This window comes from Stenella coeruleoalba (genome assembly GCF_951394435.1).
Source record: "Stenella coeruleoalba genome assembly, chromosome: 9".
Classification (NCBI taxonomy): Eukaryota; Metazoa; Chordata; class Mammalia; order Artiodactyla; family Delphinidae; genus Stenella; species Stenella coeruleoalba.
Genome location: NC_137155.1, coordinates 77,266,342 through 77,280,096, shown reverse-complemented (window position 1 = coordinate 77,280,096; position 13,755 = coordinate 77,266,342). Strand labels below are relative to the sequence as shown.

The following is a 13,755-nucleotide window of genomic DNA, read 5'->3' as shown; positions in this document are numbered from 1 at the left end:
GTCTCCTATTGCTGACAGTCCTTCACCTCTACCATCTCCCACCTCCTCTCCCTCCTCCAGTCACTAACTCTGCTTGCCTGTTCACTCGATGCCAGCCCCTGTATGCCAGCTGTTGTACTGTACTACTGTACTTTTCAAGATACTGTACTGTAAGATTAAAAATGTTTATTTTTGTTTGTTTGTTTTTTATGTATTATTTGTGTGAAAAGTATTATAAACCTATTACAGTACAGTACTACATAGCTGATTGTGTTAGTTGCGTACCTAGGCTAACTTTGTTGGACTTACGAACAAATTGGACTTAACGAATGCACCCTTGCAACAGAACTCATTTGTATGTAGGGGACTTACTGTACTTGGCACATAGAAACTATTCCATTCATGTTGGATATCATTATTTTAAAAATATATAAAGTCACAATATAAGATTTGTGTGACTTTTGTCTCATTTTTATGTTACTGATAATGATTCATTTTTTTACTTTTGTACAGCAAGAGATTTTCATATTCCTTGACTTTTCCAAACAGCCCTGGAGGAGGCTGGTACAAGTATCGTTATTAGCAATTTGCAGATGAGGAAATGGAAATCCACTGAGGGAACTGATTTGCCCATCATCACTTAAATCTCACCAAGTTCAAAAGCTCAGTACTCTGCTTCCAGTTTCAGGGATAGTCTTAGCTGCCACTATTTTCAACTACTCTGAGTAAACAGACACGGCTTTCAAAGTATTGTCAGCCTGCCACAGATATTGTTCTCACTGTACAAGATTTATTTACTGTTAGAACTTTGATAGAAATCGTATGGCTAAAGGATTACAATCAAGTTTTGTTTTGTATTTCCTTCTTAATCAAGTTAAACATTGCCTTCTGCCTGTGCTGTCTCATTTACACTAATTAGTGGCTTAGCTTTAGAGCCAAGATAACTCTAACCTAGATAATCGTGACTTTTGATTGGTGCCCTACAGATGGGTGTGTTGCTGAGAAGGGTTTTCTCCTCCCTGGTGGAGCCCCTCATGCTGTGGAGCCTCAGCCACTCCCAGGAAGTGGCGCTCTAGGACGGAAATTATATAGCCTCTGCTCTTACCACCAACCCGGGGTGCGAGGACTGCCACCCAGAGGGATGGCAAAAAGCAGGAGGGGACAGGTGGGAGAACTGACCCTGTGTTCTCAAGGTAACAGCCTGCAACCCTTGCTTTTCGTTTTCAAGGACAGTGGTTCCTTAAAGCTTTCTCTGGTCATCATTAGAACAATAAGCATTCGTCACAGATTGGCTTACGTTCATTAGGAATAACATCATCAGAGATACAATTTGAAACATAAATATATACTTCAGCAAAACATAATGTAAATTTCCAGTTGATAGCAAAGTCTTGCCGACCTGAAGCTGTTATTTTAAAGAAAATTATCTTCCATCGTGTTCCATTCCCCACTGCAACTCTGTCTTCCAAGTAAACTTTAAAAAGAGCTTTGGAAATTTTTCTCAGAGTCTTGATACAATCTTGACCTAACGTGGCTGTTATTGTCTTAATTTTAACCTTTCGCAAAGGTATTGGTTGTGAACTGGAAGTGAGACTTTGAAAATGTCTCTCTTTGCAGTGCTGCATTTTCAGTAGCATTTCTATCCTGCTCTACTCAGAGGGAGGAATCTCAGATTCTTCTTATCTATGTCACCAACACAGCTCTAAAAGACAGGAGCAAGGTATATGCAATGAAATTGTGTATACTATTTTATTTTTTTCCTTTTATATTATTGTCATATAACCATTCTAGTAGAAATTTAAACAAAAATTATTCAAATATAATATTTTCAAAGAGCAATAGCTTGGTTTACATAGAACATACCACTTCCAGCAGGTTTTCACATTCACATGTTTATACAGCAAAGTCGAAGTTATATGCTTTGAGCCAACCATTAAAAATGTTCCTACCTCTGTAGTCTGTGATTTGTACTACACCACTCTTTTTTTTAGCCAGTGTTTTCTTCAGTTTCCGTCTGCTAATTAGTTACACGGTAATGTTTTTTATAAACATATTGAACATTATTATTGTGACAGAAGTTTTTAAGAAAATACTCAATATGTCAGTATTTTATAATCCACCTTTTTTTGGTTTGTGGTTTGACTCTTTTTGTTATAATCTAATTTATACTGGAGGGAATTGAATGGAGTTTTGCGACCACAAATCTCACATGTTCTTAGAAAGTTCTTGAAAGTAAATATGGACTTCTCTGAGTATATAGTATGATTAAACATTTATTAAAAGTTACTTTTAATTGGAAGAATAACAAGAACATCTGTATCACAGAAATGTGTGTGCTTTGTAGTTATTTGGTTACAAAATTGTAACACTTATCAAAAGTTAAATGAAAATAAGGGGGAAAAGACCTGAGAGACATTTCACTAAAAACAGTATAAAGAGAGCCCTAAAACATATGTAAAATGTTAAACTCATTCAAAATTAGACAAATGCAAATTAAAACAAAACTGAGATACAATAGCCAGAGAAGTCCACATTATTTTTTGTGAGTGTGATAAGAACACTTAACATAAGATATACCCTCTAAGCAAAATGTTAAGCATACAATACAGTGTTGTTAACCAAAGGCACTGTGCTGTATGTAGACCTCTAGGATGTGTTCATCTTCTATAACTGAATCTTTGTACCCTTTCACTAATACCTCCCTTTTTCCCTCTTTCCCCAGCCATTCTACTCTCTGCTCCTATGAAATTAACTATTTTAGATTCCTCATATAAGTGGGATCATACAGTATTTGTCCTTCTGTGTCTGGCTTATTATACTTAATATCCTCCAGGTTCAGCCATGTTGCCGCAAATGGCATGATCTCCTTCTTTTATCAGACTGAAAAATATCCCATTGTATATAAATATCATACTTTATTTTCTATTCATTCATTTGTGGACATTTAGGTTGCTTCTGTGTCTTAGCTATTGTGACTAATACTGCATTGACCATGGTAGAATATGTATCTCTTTGAGATCCTTATTTCAATTCCTTTAGATATATACCCAGAAGTGGGATTGATGGCTCATATGATAGTTCTATTTTTAATTTTTTGAGGAACCTTCAAGTGTTTTCCATAGTGACTGCACCAATTTACATTCCTACCAACAGTGTACAAGGGTTCTCTCCTCTACATCCTCAACAAAACTTACCTTTCGTTTTGTTTTTGCTAATAATAGCCATTCTAACAGGTGTGAGGTGATATCTCATTGTGGTTTTGATTTGCATTTGAAAATCAAATGATGATTAGTGATGTTGAGGACCTTTTCATATACCTGTTGGCCATTTGTTAGTCTTCTTTGGAGAAATGTCTGTTTGGTCACATGTCCACCTTTTAATCAGGTTATTTCTTTTTTTGCTTTGAGTTTTAGGAGTGTATTATATATTTTGGATACTAACCCTTTATCCAGTATATGGCTCACAAATATTTTCTCCCATTCCTTTGTTGATTGTTTTCTTTACTGTGCATTAGCTTTTTAGTTTGATGATTTGCCTGTTTTTGCTTATGTTGTCTGTGCTTTTGGTGTCATATCTAAGAAATCGTTGCCAAGGCAAAGTTAAGAAGCTTTCTCTCTATTTTCTTCCAGGAATTTCACAGTTTCATGTCTTAAGTTTAAGTATTTAATGCGTTTTGAGTTGATTTTTGTATATGGTGTAAAACAAGGGTCCAGTTTAATTCTTTTGCTTGTGGATATCCACTTTTCCCAGCACCGTTTATTGAAGGGACTGTCCCTTCCCCGTTGTATATTCTTGTCACCCTTGTTGAAGATTAGTTGACCATATATGTGTGGGTTTATTTCTGGGATCACTATTCTGCTTCTTTAATCTAGGTGTCTGTTTTGATGCCAGTGCCAGATTGATTTAATTACCACAGACAGCTTAGTAATATACATATTTTGATATCAGAAAGTGTGACGCCTTCAGCTTTGTTCTTCTTAAGAACACTTTAGCTATCTGGGATCTTTTGTGGTTCCATATGAGTTTTAGGATTATTTTTTCTATTCCTATAAAAAAAAGTTCAATGGAATTTTGATAGGGTTTGTGTTGAATCTGTAAGATTGTTTTGGGTAGTATGGACATTTTTAACAATATGAATTCTTCCAATCCATGACACCAGATATCTTTCCATTTATTTGTGACTACTTTAATTTCTTTCATCAGTGTTTTATACTTACAGTTTACAGGACTTTCACCTGTTTGGTTAAGTTTACTTCTAAGAATTTTTACGCTTTCTAATACTATTGTAAATGAGATTGTTTCTTAATTTCTTTTTCGGATTGTTTGTGTGTAGAAATGCAACTGATTTTTGTATGTTGATTTTATATCCTGCATCTTTGCTGAATTTGTCCATTAGTTCCAACAATTTTTATAGAGTATTTAGGTTTTTCTACGGACAAGATCACATTATCTGCAAAGATAATTTTACCCTTCCACTTTGCATACCATTTATTTCCTTTTCTTGCCTGATTGCTCTGGCAAGGATTTCCATTACCATGTTGAAAAAAAAGTGATGAGAGTGGGCATCTTTGCTATATTCTGGATTTTAAAGGGAAAGTTTTCAGTTTTTCACCACTGAATGTGATGTTAGCTGTGAGCTTCTGACATATGGCCTTTGTTGTGTTGAGGTAAGTTCCTTCTATACCTAATTTGTAAGAATTTTTATCACAAAAGGATGTTGAATTCTGTCAAATGTTTTTTCTGCATCTACTGGATGATCAATCATGTGATTTTTATCCTTCTCTCTGTTAATTTGGTGTATCACATTGATTGATTTGTGTGTGTTGAACCAACTTTACATCCCAGGGGTAAATCCCACTTGATCACAGTGTCTGGTCCTTTTAATATGCTGTTGAAATTGATGTGCTAATATTTTGTTGATAATTTTCACATCCATGTTTATCAAGGATATTGGCCTATATTTTTCTTTGCGTATGGTGTCTTTTTCTGCCTTAGATATCAGGGTGATACTCTCCTCATAAAATGAGTTTAGAAATGTTCCCCCTTGGGCTTCCCTGGTGGCGCAGTGGTTGAGAGTCCACCTGCCGATGCAGGGGACACAGGTTCATGCCCCGGTCCGGGAAGATCCCACATGCCGCAGAGCGGCTAGGCCCGTGAGCCATGGCCGCTGAGCCTGCATGTCCGGAGCCTGTGCTCCGCAACAGGAGAGGCCACAGCAGTGAGAGGCCCGCGTACCGCAAAAAGAAGAAATGTTCCCCCTTCTATTATTTGAAAGAGTTTAAGAAGACTTGGTTTTAATTCTTCTTTAAACGTTTGATAGAATTAACCTGTAGTGCTATCTGTTCCTAGGCTTTTCTTCTTTGGAGGTTGTTGATTACTGATTCAAATTCCTTACTTGTTTCTGGTTTGTTCAAGTTTTCTGTTTCTTCTTGATTCAGTCTTGATAGATTATATATTTCTAGGAATTTATCCTTTTCTTCTAGGTTGTCTAATTTGTTGATGTATAATTGTTCATTCTAGTCTCTTATGATTCTTTTTTCTTTCCTGTGGCATCAGTTGAAATGTCTCCCTTCCATTTAAATGATTTTATTTATTTGAGTCTTCTTTGTTTTTTTTCTTTTTAATCTAACTAAAGTTTTGTCATCTTTTCTAAAAAACAGCTCTTAGTTTCCTTGATTTTTTTCTATTGTTTTTCTATTTTCTGTTTCACTTATTTATACTCTAACCTTTATTATTCCTTTCTTTTTCTAACTTTGAGCTTAGTTCTCCTTTTTCTGGTTCTTTGAGGTGTAAAGTTATATTGTTTATCTGAGATTTTTTTTAATTTTTTAATGTAGGTATTCATTGCTATAAACTTCCTTCTTAGTACTGCTTTCACTGCATCCCATAATTTTGGTATGTTATGTTTTTTGTTTGTCTCAAGATATTTTCTACTTTCTTTTTGCTTTCATCTTTGATCTGATGTTTGTTCAAGAGTATCTTGTTTAGTCTCTATGTTTTTTGTCTTTTCCTTTTGTTATTCATTTCAAGTTTTTTTCTACTGTTGTTGGAAAAGATACTGGGGATGATTTCAATCTTCTTAAATTTGTAAAACTGTTTTTGTGACCTAGCATGTGATCTTTCCAAGAGAATGTTTCATGAGTACTTGAGAAGAATGTATAGTCTACTGCTGTTGTATGGAATGTATGTATGTGTCTGTTAGGCCCATTTGGTGGTGTTCAGGTCTGCTGTTTCCTAACTTCCTGTCTGGGTGATCTCTCCATTATTCAAAGTACAGTATTGAAGTCTCGTATTGTAATTGTGTTGCCATCTATTTCTCCCTACAGAGTCAATGTTTGGATTACATGTTTAGGTGCTCTGATGTTTGGATGCTTATATATTTATAATTGTCCTAGCTTCCTGGTGAATTGACCCTTTCCCATTATGTAATAACCTTCTTTATTTCTTTTGGCAGTTTTTAACATATACTGTAGTTTGTTTGATATAAGTATAGACACCCCTGCTCACTTTTGGTTATCATTTGCGTGGAATATCTTTTTCTACCCCTTCACTTTCAGCCTATGTGTATCCTTAAATCTAAAATGAGTTTCTCATAGATAGCAAACATATAGTTTTATCTTGTTGTTTTACCCATTCAGCCACTCTGTGTCTTTTGATTGAAGATTTTAATCCATTTACATTTAAATTAATTACTAATAGGTAAAGCTGACCTCTCAACTGGACTTCAGAGCTTTTAACCATCTATTTTAAACCTATAACTCCAATCATATACAAAATCCTGCACTTGGACTTCCTACACATACTTTATGTTATTCATGTCAAATTTTACCTCTTCTGTACTATATATCCAGTAACAAATTTTTGTGGTTATAGTTATTATTACTACTTTTTTCTTTTAGATTTTATACTAGTGTTAAAAGTTATTTATGCACCACCATTACAGCATTACAGTATTGTTTGTCTACATATTTACCTTTACCAGTGAGATTTATACTTTCGTATACATTTGTGTTGCATTTAGCATCCTTTTGTTTCAACTTGAATTTTCTTTCACACTTTTTGTAAGGCAGGTCTAGTGGTGACAAACTTCCTCAGTTTTAGTTTGTCTGGGAAAGTCTTTATCTTGCCTTCATTTTTAAAGGACAGTTTTGCTGTGTATAGTATTCTTGGTTGGCAGTTTTTTCTTTAGCTATTTGAATATATCTTACCACTCCCTCGAAGCCTCTAAGGTTTCTACTGAGAAATCTGCTAATAGCCTTATTCTTGTATATGATGAGTCACTTTTCTCTTGCTGCTTTCAAAATCCTCTCTCTGTCTTTAATTTTTGACATTTTAGTTATAATGTGTCTCAGAGTAGACCTCTTTTGGTCAACCCATTTGGGATCTTTTGGGCTTCATCAATGTGTATGTCCATTTCTTTCAGATTTGGAAAGTTTTCAGCCATTATTTCTTTAAATAAATTTCCTGACCCTTTCTCTTTCCCTTATCTTTCTGGAACTCCAGAAATATGTATTTGATAATACATATCAACTTGGTTCCCTTGAAGATGTACCACAAATCTCATAGGCTTTTCTTCACTCCTTTTCATTCTTTCTTTTTGTTCCTCTGACTAGATAATTTCAAATTACTTGTTTTCAAGTTCATTGATTCTTTCTTCCACTTGGTCAAGTCTACTGTTGAAGCTGTCCTTTAAATTTTTTGGTTATTGTGTTCTTCAGCTCCAGAATATTTATTTGGTTCATTTTATGGTTCTCTTTGTTGAACTTCTCATTTTTTTCATATATTATTTTCCTGATTTCATTTAGTTGTCTGTCTTTGTTCTCTTGTAGCTCACTGAACTTCTTTAAAAGAATTTTTGAACGTTTTTAGGCAATTTGTAGATCTCCATTTCTTTGGGATTGTCTATGGGAGCTTTATTTTGTTTGGTGTCCTATTTCTAGATTCTTCATGATCTGGTAATCTTACCTTGGTGTTGTGCATTTGAAGAAACTGTCTCTTCTTCCTTTCTTTACAGACTGACTTCAGCAGGGAAAGCCTTCACCAGTCAGCCCAGCCAGATATTCCGGGTGGTCTGGTTGGTAGGATCCATAGGCAGGCTGGCTGGTGGGCCTGCTGCCAGGTTACATGGGCAGGCCACCTTATTTTTGAGAACCTCCTAAAAAGTAAATACTCTTTTCACCCATCTAAACAGCAGAGATTTTTTTTAAGTGATTATTGTTACTACCTAAAAGGCATTGAAAAATGCCCAGCGGAGTATAAAGTAATAAACAGGACATACACAGCCTTGCCCCTGTGGGGTTTACAGTCTAATTTAAGAGGCAGACATTAAAATATTTATATGTGTGGTCATAGACACAGTACTAAGTCTTGTGAAATGGAAATACTTGGTATCAGAGAGACTATCTAGGAGGACATAATTTACACTGGAGGGTCAGGAAATCCCTCTCTATGAAAGTGTGTTTTAGCTTTAGACCTTAGATTCATAAAAAAATACTACAAATAAAGTGTAATCTTTTTTAAATGGGAAATAATTTTGTAGATACATGTATTTAAATAGTAAACAAATTTGGCATTGATAAATAAAATATGAAATCTAATGTAGAATTAAAATGTAAAATGACATTTATTGCTTTATTTTTTAAAATACATTTTTGATTTAGAACATTTGAAAAATACATAAAACAAAAATTCCTTGTATCTCATAATTTATACATAACTACTATTTGGCATATTTATTTCCAATTCTTTTTTCTGTGACTAGAAATATTAAAACATTTGGTATCATACTCTACAACAGTGTCCTACAGTTTCACTTTTAATGACATATTTTTACAGTATTTGTGTATGTTTCTAACAGGTAATGTATGTTTACATCATTTCTTTATTTGTTTACAGGCGTTTGCCTGGTGGCCTGATTTATTGGCAGAGCATGCAGAGAAATTTTGGGCTTTATTCACAGTGGATATGGATACTGCACTGGAAGCACAACCACAAGACTCCTGGGACAGTTTTCCTCTTTTCCAGCTGCTTAATAATTTCCTCAGAAATGACGGTAAGCACTTGCATTTTCTTTGGGGTAGAAATGGGGAGGAGGGGAGAACTTTGTGTGTGTGAGTCTGGATTTACGGAGCTCTAGCAGTCACCCAACAAGAATCAACACGGGTAACGTTAACATTTGCTCAGTCTCCCCCGGTATATCCGGCCCGGGTCTGGGCGAGACCAGCAGCACTCTCACATTGCTCCACTGGCCTCTAAAATTGCTCTCATTCTACCCTCCTGCTTCATCAGGCACTGACAACATAGGTACCTTCTCAGTGTACCTGTGAATCAGAAAATCTTCAAAGGTTAACATTTCTAAAGTACCTGAGAATTTAAGATCTCTGAAAGACACCTTAGAAACTTATTATTCTAGACATCATGCCATGTTAAGGCTTCTACTAATACACACTGTGCTAATATTGTTTGCCTGAAGAGATTCGGTTCTACAGATGATAGGAATATTGCCCTGCGGTATTGCTTGCTCTCTCAGTATTTAGAAATTGAAGAGAACGTAAAGGTTCTCTGTTGCGATATTTTTTTCCAATGCAGTAATAACTTTTATAATTATTCTGGTACATGGTCTTCTAGCAGCCAGTATAAACATAGTTTTCAGTCAGGATTTTTGGAGGCATTTCTTAGCCTACAGATTCCTGTGGGCCTTTCCTCTGATGATTCTTTTTGAAGTTTCCCTTCAACTCACGTTTGGTTTCTACTGACAGCCTTTTGCTTCAACACTTGCAGTGGTCTTGGGGTCACTAATTCCCTATTGTATCACACTACTCTCAGTATAAACCAGGTTGAACTCTGCCTCTTTCTAACCTCTGGTTCTGACTTGTTCTGCCGGATCCATGGAATGGCCTTCTTTTGTTTCATAAGTTCTTCTCCCAGCTATTATTCCCAGTTATTTAACTCTTTCTCATGTGATAGCGTTTTCATGCCCATCACCATTTTTATCACCTTCCTCTAAGAAGGTCTCACTCCGCTTTTCAATATTGCTCTGGAGTGTGATGCTAAGAAGTACACGGTGCCCACAACGTTACCTGGGTAACCCAGGCCCCAAGGAGAGCTGCCTGCCTTCTGCCCTGTGTTCCTGCAGCCCACGGCTGCCCTCTCTCCCAGGAGCTTAGTCACACTGGTGATACAGTTCACACTTGCTGTCTTTTAAAACTCCAGATCTCTTTGCTTCTCTCTTTCCAGGATATCACTACTCTGTATTTCCAGGTTTAAATTTAAATCTTTTTATTTGACATTTATCTTTGTTTTTTTAAAAATGACTCTCTTGATTTTGTTCATCACCCTAGTCTATCATTTCTTACCTTCCTTTGGTTATTCATCCCTTTGAGTCTATGATAAAACTACAACTGTTTTACTGGAAAAAACAGCTACATAGATAAGAAATTGTGTGTAATATTGGACTGCCCGTGGACATCTGGATTTGGGACACCAGGGTAAGAACCTTTGTTATACTAATTAATAACATGTTATACTAATTACATAAGAGAGAGAGGCATCATATTATGCTAATTAATAACATGGGCTTTGGTGCCAGACAGATTCACATCTGTCTCTGCTGCTCACTACTTGACCTTTGACGATAGCTTAACCTCGGTAAACTTTAGGTTCTTCATCTATAAAAGAAAGAAATAATAGTACCTACAGTGTCATTGGTGGTGAGGATTAAAGAAGGTAATAGCTCATGTATAATGAATGCTAAATAAATATTATAGATATTAATCAGTTACAATTTCAGTCTTGATTTTTTTTAGCCATCTTATTCATTCTCTTATCCAATTTCATTTCCAAAAGGCCTTATTAAAAAGCCAAAGAACTAAGCTACAATTCCTAGTTCAGATTCAACAACAATGTCTTCTCTCAGGAGTTGCTATACCCACAGTTATCTGTCTGTGAATCGTTTATTCTGCAAATTGTCCTCAGACAACTTTTACATTCCAGTTTGGTTCCCTCCTGCCAGCTAGCAGACCTCAAATGACCTTCTTCTTTCCCAGTCTCTTATCATCATTTTATTTTCTGCTAAGAAATTACAAGTGAGGTTTAATATTTTCTTACGACAAATATATATCAATAAACTTGCTGCCAAAAATAAATACATGTACAGTATTATACATTTAGTCCCTAAATGAGAATAAATAAACATAGGATTATTTCTAACATTGCTCTTTTCCGCTTGCATGAAAACTCAAGAATTGACCATATTTAGATTTATTGGGGGGTTTGTTCAAAGATGAAAGTATTTATTAATATTCTCAGTGAAGTAGTAAAGATGTTGAATCATTTAACTTATTCAATATATTAGAATTTATTTATGAGGAAAATAAATATGCTGTAGATTTCTTAGAAATTGGGGAACCTCTACTATAATGCCAATGAATTAACATCTTTTAAAATTTATTTTTAAGAAGAGCTCTTACATTCAAGTGTAATTTTATGAGTCATATCAAAAAGAACAGTAAAAAGAGTATAACAGAAATGTGATTTTTAGCCAAATATTTAATTCAAAAGAATATCACATTCCTCTCCTGTTTTAAACCATTTTTATAATATTGGCTACTAGTAAATGCATAAAGTATTGTGTTATGTCATTTTGGTATACATTACTCAATCACACAAAAGCATTGATTAATGATTTCTTTTGAATGTTATCAGTTTGGGGGGGAAGTCTAGATCTAGGCTTTGATTTAGCAGTGATTAACATATTTTAGAAAACATCAGTCATTTCAGAGAAAAACAGCTCCTCTATGTAGTGAGGTAAATAGAAAAGTTCCCCAGTGCTGTAATTTCCTTTTGGTACTGGGAGAGCAGTGTGGTCTGGGTAATTGAAATAGAATGCAGTAACTTTCAACTCAAACTCACAAGTTACCATCCAAAGCCAAGACCACTTAGTAATATCTCAGTAGTTGGTAAGACATATTTTTTTTTTGCTATTAATATCACCCTTGATAATGAAGAATATTGTTAATAATTATGTTTGTTTCATTAAATTCCTGAAATATTCAGATGGTGATTTAGTGAATTCAATCCAAATGTTAAATGTCAACCTATAGCTGCCCCCAAATTGTCCTTTTGGAAAGCTTATAGGAAAACATAAAACTTCTGTCCTTTTACCACCACCTCCCAAAGAAAGATTCTTACATCACTGGCCATGGCCTGACAGTTTTTACCATATTGACCCAACTAGAGGTATAGTCCAAATTCTAATTAATTTAAACCTCAACTAGCCAGGGGTAAAATAGGAACAGATTGCTCCAAAATGTCCAATCTTGTTAAGGGAGATAATTTGCTGGATAACAGTGCTTGCTATTACCCCACACGTGGCATACCACTAATTATATAGAGATTTTAAGTGGTTGTGATTTATTACTAATAATGTCACATACTTATGTCTGCTTTTCCAAAATAAAAATTACTAACACATCTCTAACAGAAATATTAGTTAGAATCTGTGCTTTATTTGTGCCTTGAAAGCTTTATAGCTGAGTTGTTTTGGGCTTTTTTTTTAATGAATAATTTAGATGTTCCTGCTGGATGTTTACCATCTTTATTTTGTTAAAATATTTATGCTTTGATATTTAAAAATAAGTGTTTATCTTTAGGGGAGCGGGGAGGATCTTAGACAAACGTCTTCATTTTCCAGCTGAATAAGCTAAACCCCTAGGAGGCGAGGTGCCTGGGCTGGGGCTTGCGGGTAGGAAACCAAGGCAGCGGCAAGGTGGAGCCTGATCACTTAGTCTCCAGCCCACCTCAATCTGCAGGCGCAAATGCAGATTCTGGAGGCATTTATAAAATAAGATCATATTTTTAAAGAAGATAGGAGATTCCTTGAACTTTTATTTTTACCTCATAAAATGTTAGTAAGGGCCTTGAATTATGGGGGCAAAGGAAGCAGGTTGGTTAAAGGGTGCAGAAGGGACCAGATAAAGTATTGTCTTAGCATGTACCTTATAAAACATCCATGACGAGATTTCCAGGGACTGAACTAATTAGAGGAGGAAAGAGATTCAAGACAGTGAATTCGGTTGCTATTTTAAGGAGGGAAAAAAGAACTGTGTCTGGGGTAGGTGTGTTTCCTTACAGTTGGGCGTGATTAGGGAAAATCTTAGCCTCAAGGATCCATGGAGATGAAATGTGGTTTTCCTCGAGGGAAGAGTACCAGCTGCACCACAATTGTAGCAACTGTCCCCAGTCTCCCGCCCCTCACAGGCTCACCCATTGACTCCCAGAGAAGGACTGATGAAGAAAACAAACTCCGGCTCCCTCATTTCTGTCCAAAAAAGACTGAACTCCTGCTTACCTCTCCATCCTTCCTCCATACATCCTGATCCACTCCCCACAACTCAAGTCTTAATTAGATGGGTAATCAATTTAAATGGTATCTCAGGAAACAGTTTTGAAAAACAGATGTATTAAAATTAGGGAAAATAAATGTTTTCATAATGAAGCAATTAGCATGATAGTTGAATGATCCTGAATGACTATGAAGCTGGTACAAATAGATTCTACCCTTGTGTGCCGTTTTCCACAATTGTCCTGTCCTGTCGATAATCCGTATGGCAAGTGACTGCTTCTGACAAATGAAAGCCATCTGCAAATGGCACAAATCATCTCTTTCAGTACTACCGAAAGACAGACTCTTGGAGCTAGTCACCTTTTAATCTGTGGATATGCTAGCAAGTGGCAAATGACCATTCTGTTGGGAACTGATTCCCAGCTGAAAAATAC

At 35.7% G+C, this 13,755-nt stretch overlaps 1 protein-coding gene across 7 annotated transcripts in view; it reads left to right on the top strand.

Moving 5' to 3' along the window:
• CADPS2 (calcium dependent secretion activator 2) overlaps positions 1-13,755 on the top strand; it is a 486,383-nt gene that overhangs the window by 394,453 nt on the left and 78,175 nt on the right. For all 7 annotated transcript variants that reach the window (XM_079931397.1, XM_079931396.1, XM_079931395.1 and 4 more), the window contains one exon: positions 8,875-9,031. In XM_079931397.1, coding sequence (XP_079787523.1) covers positions 8,875-9,031 — 157 coding nt within the window. The remainder of the gene's footprint in view (positions 1-8,874; positions 9,032-13,755) is intronic.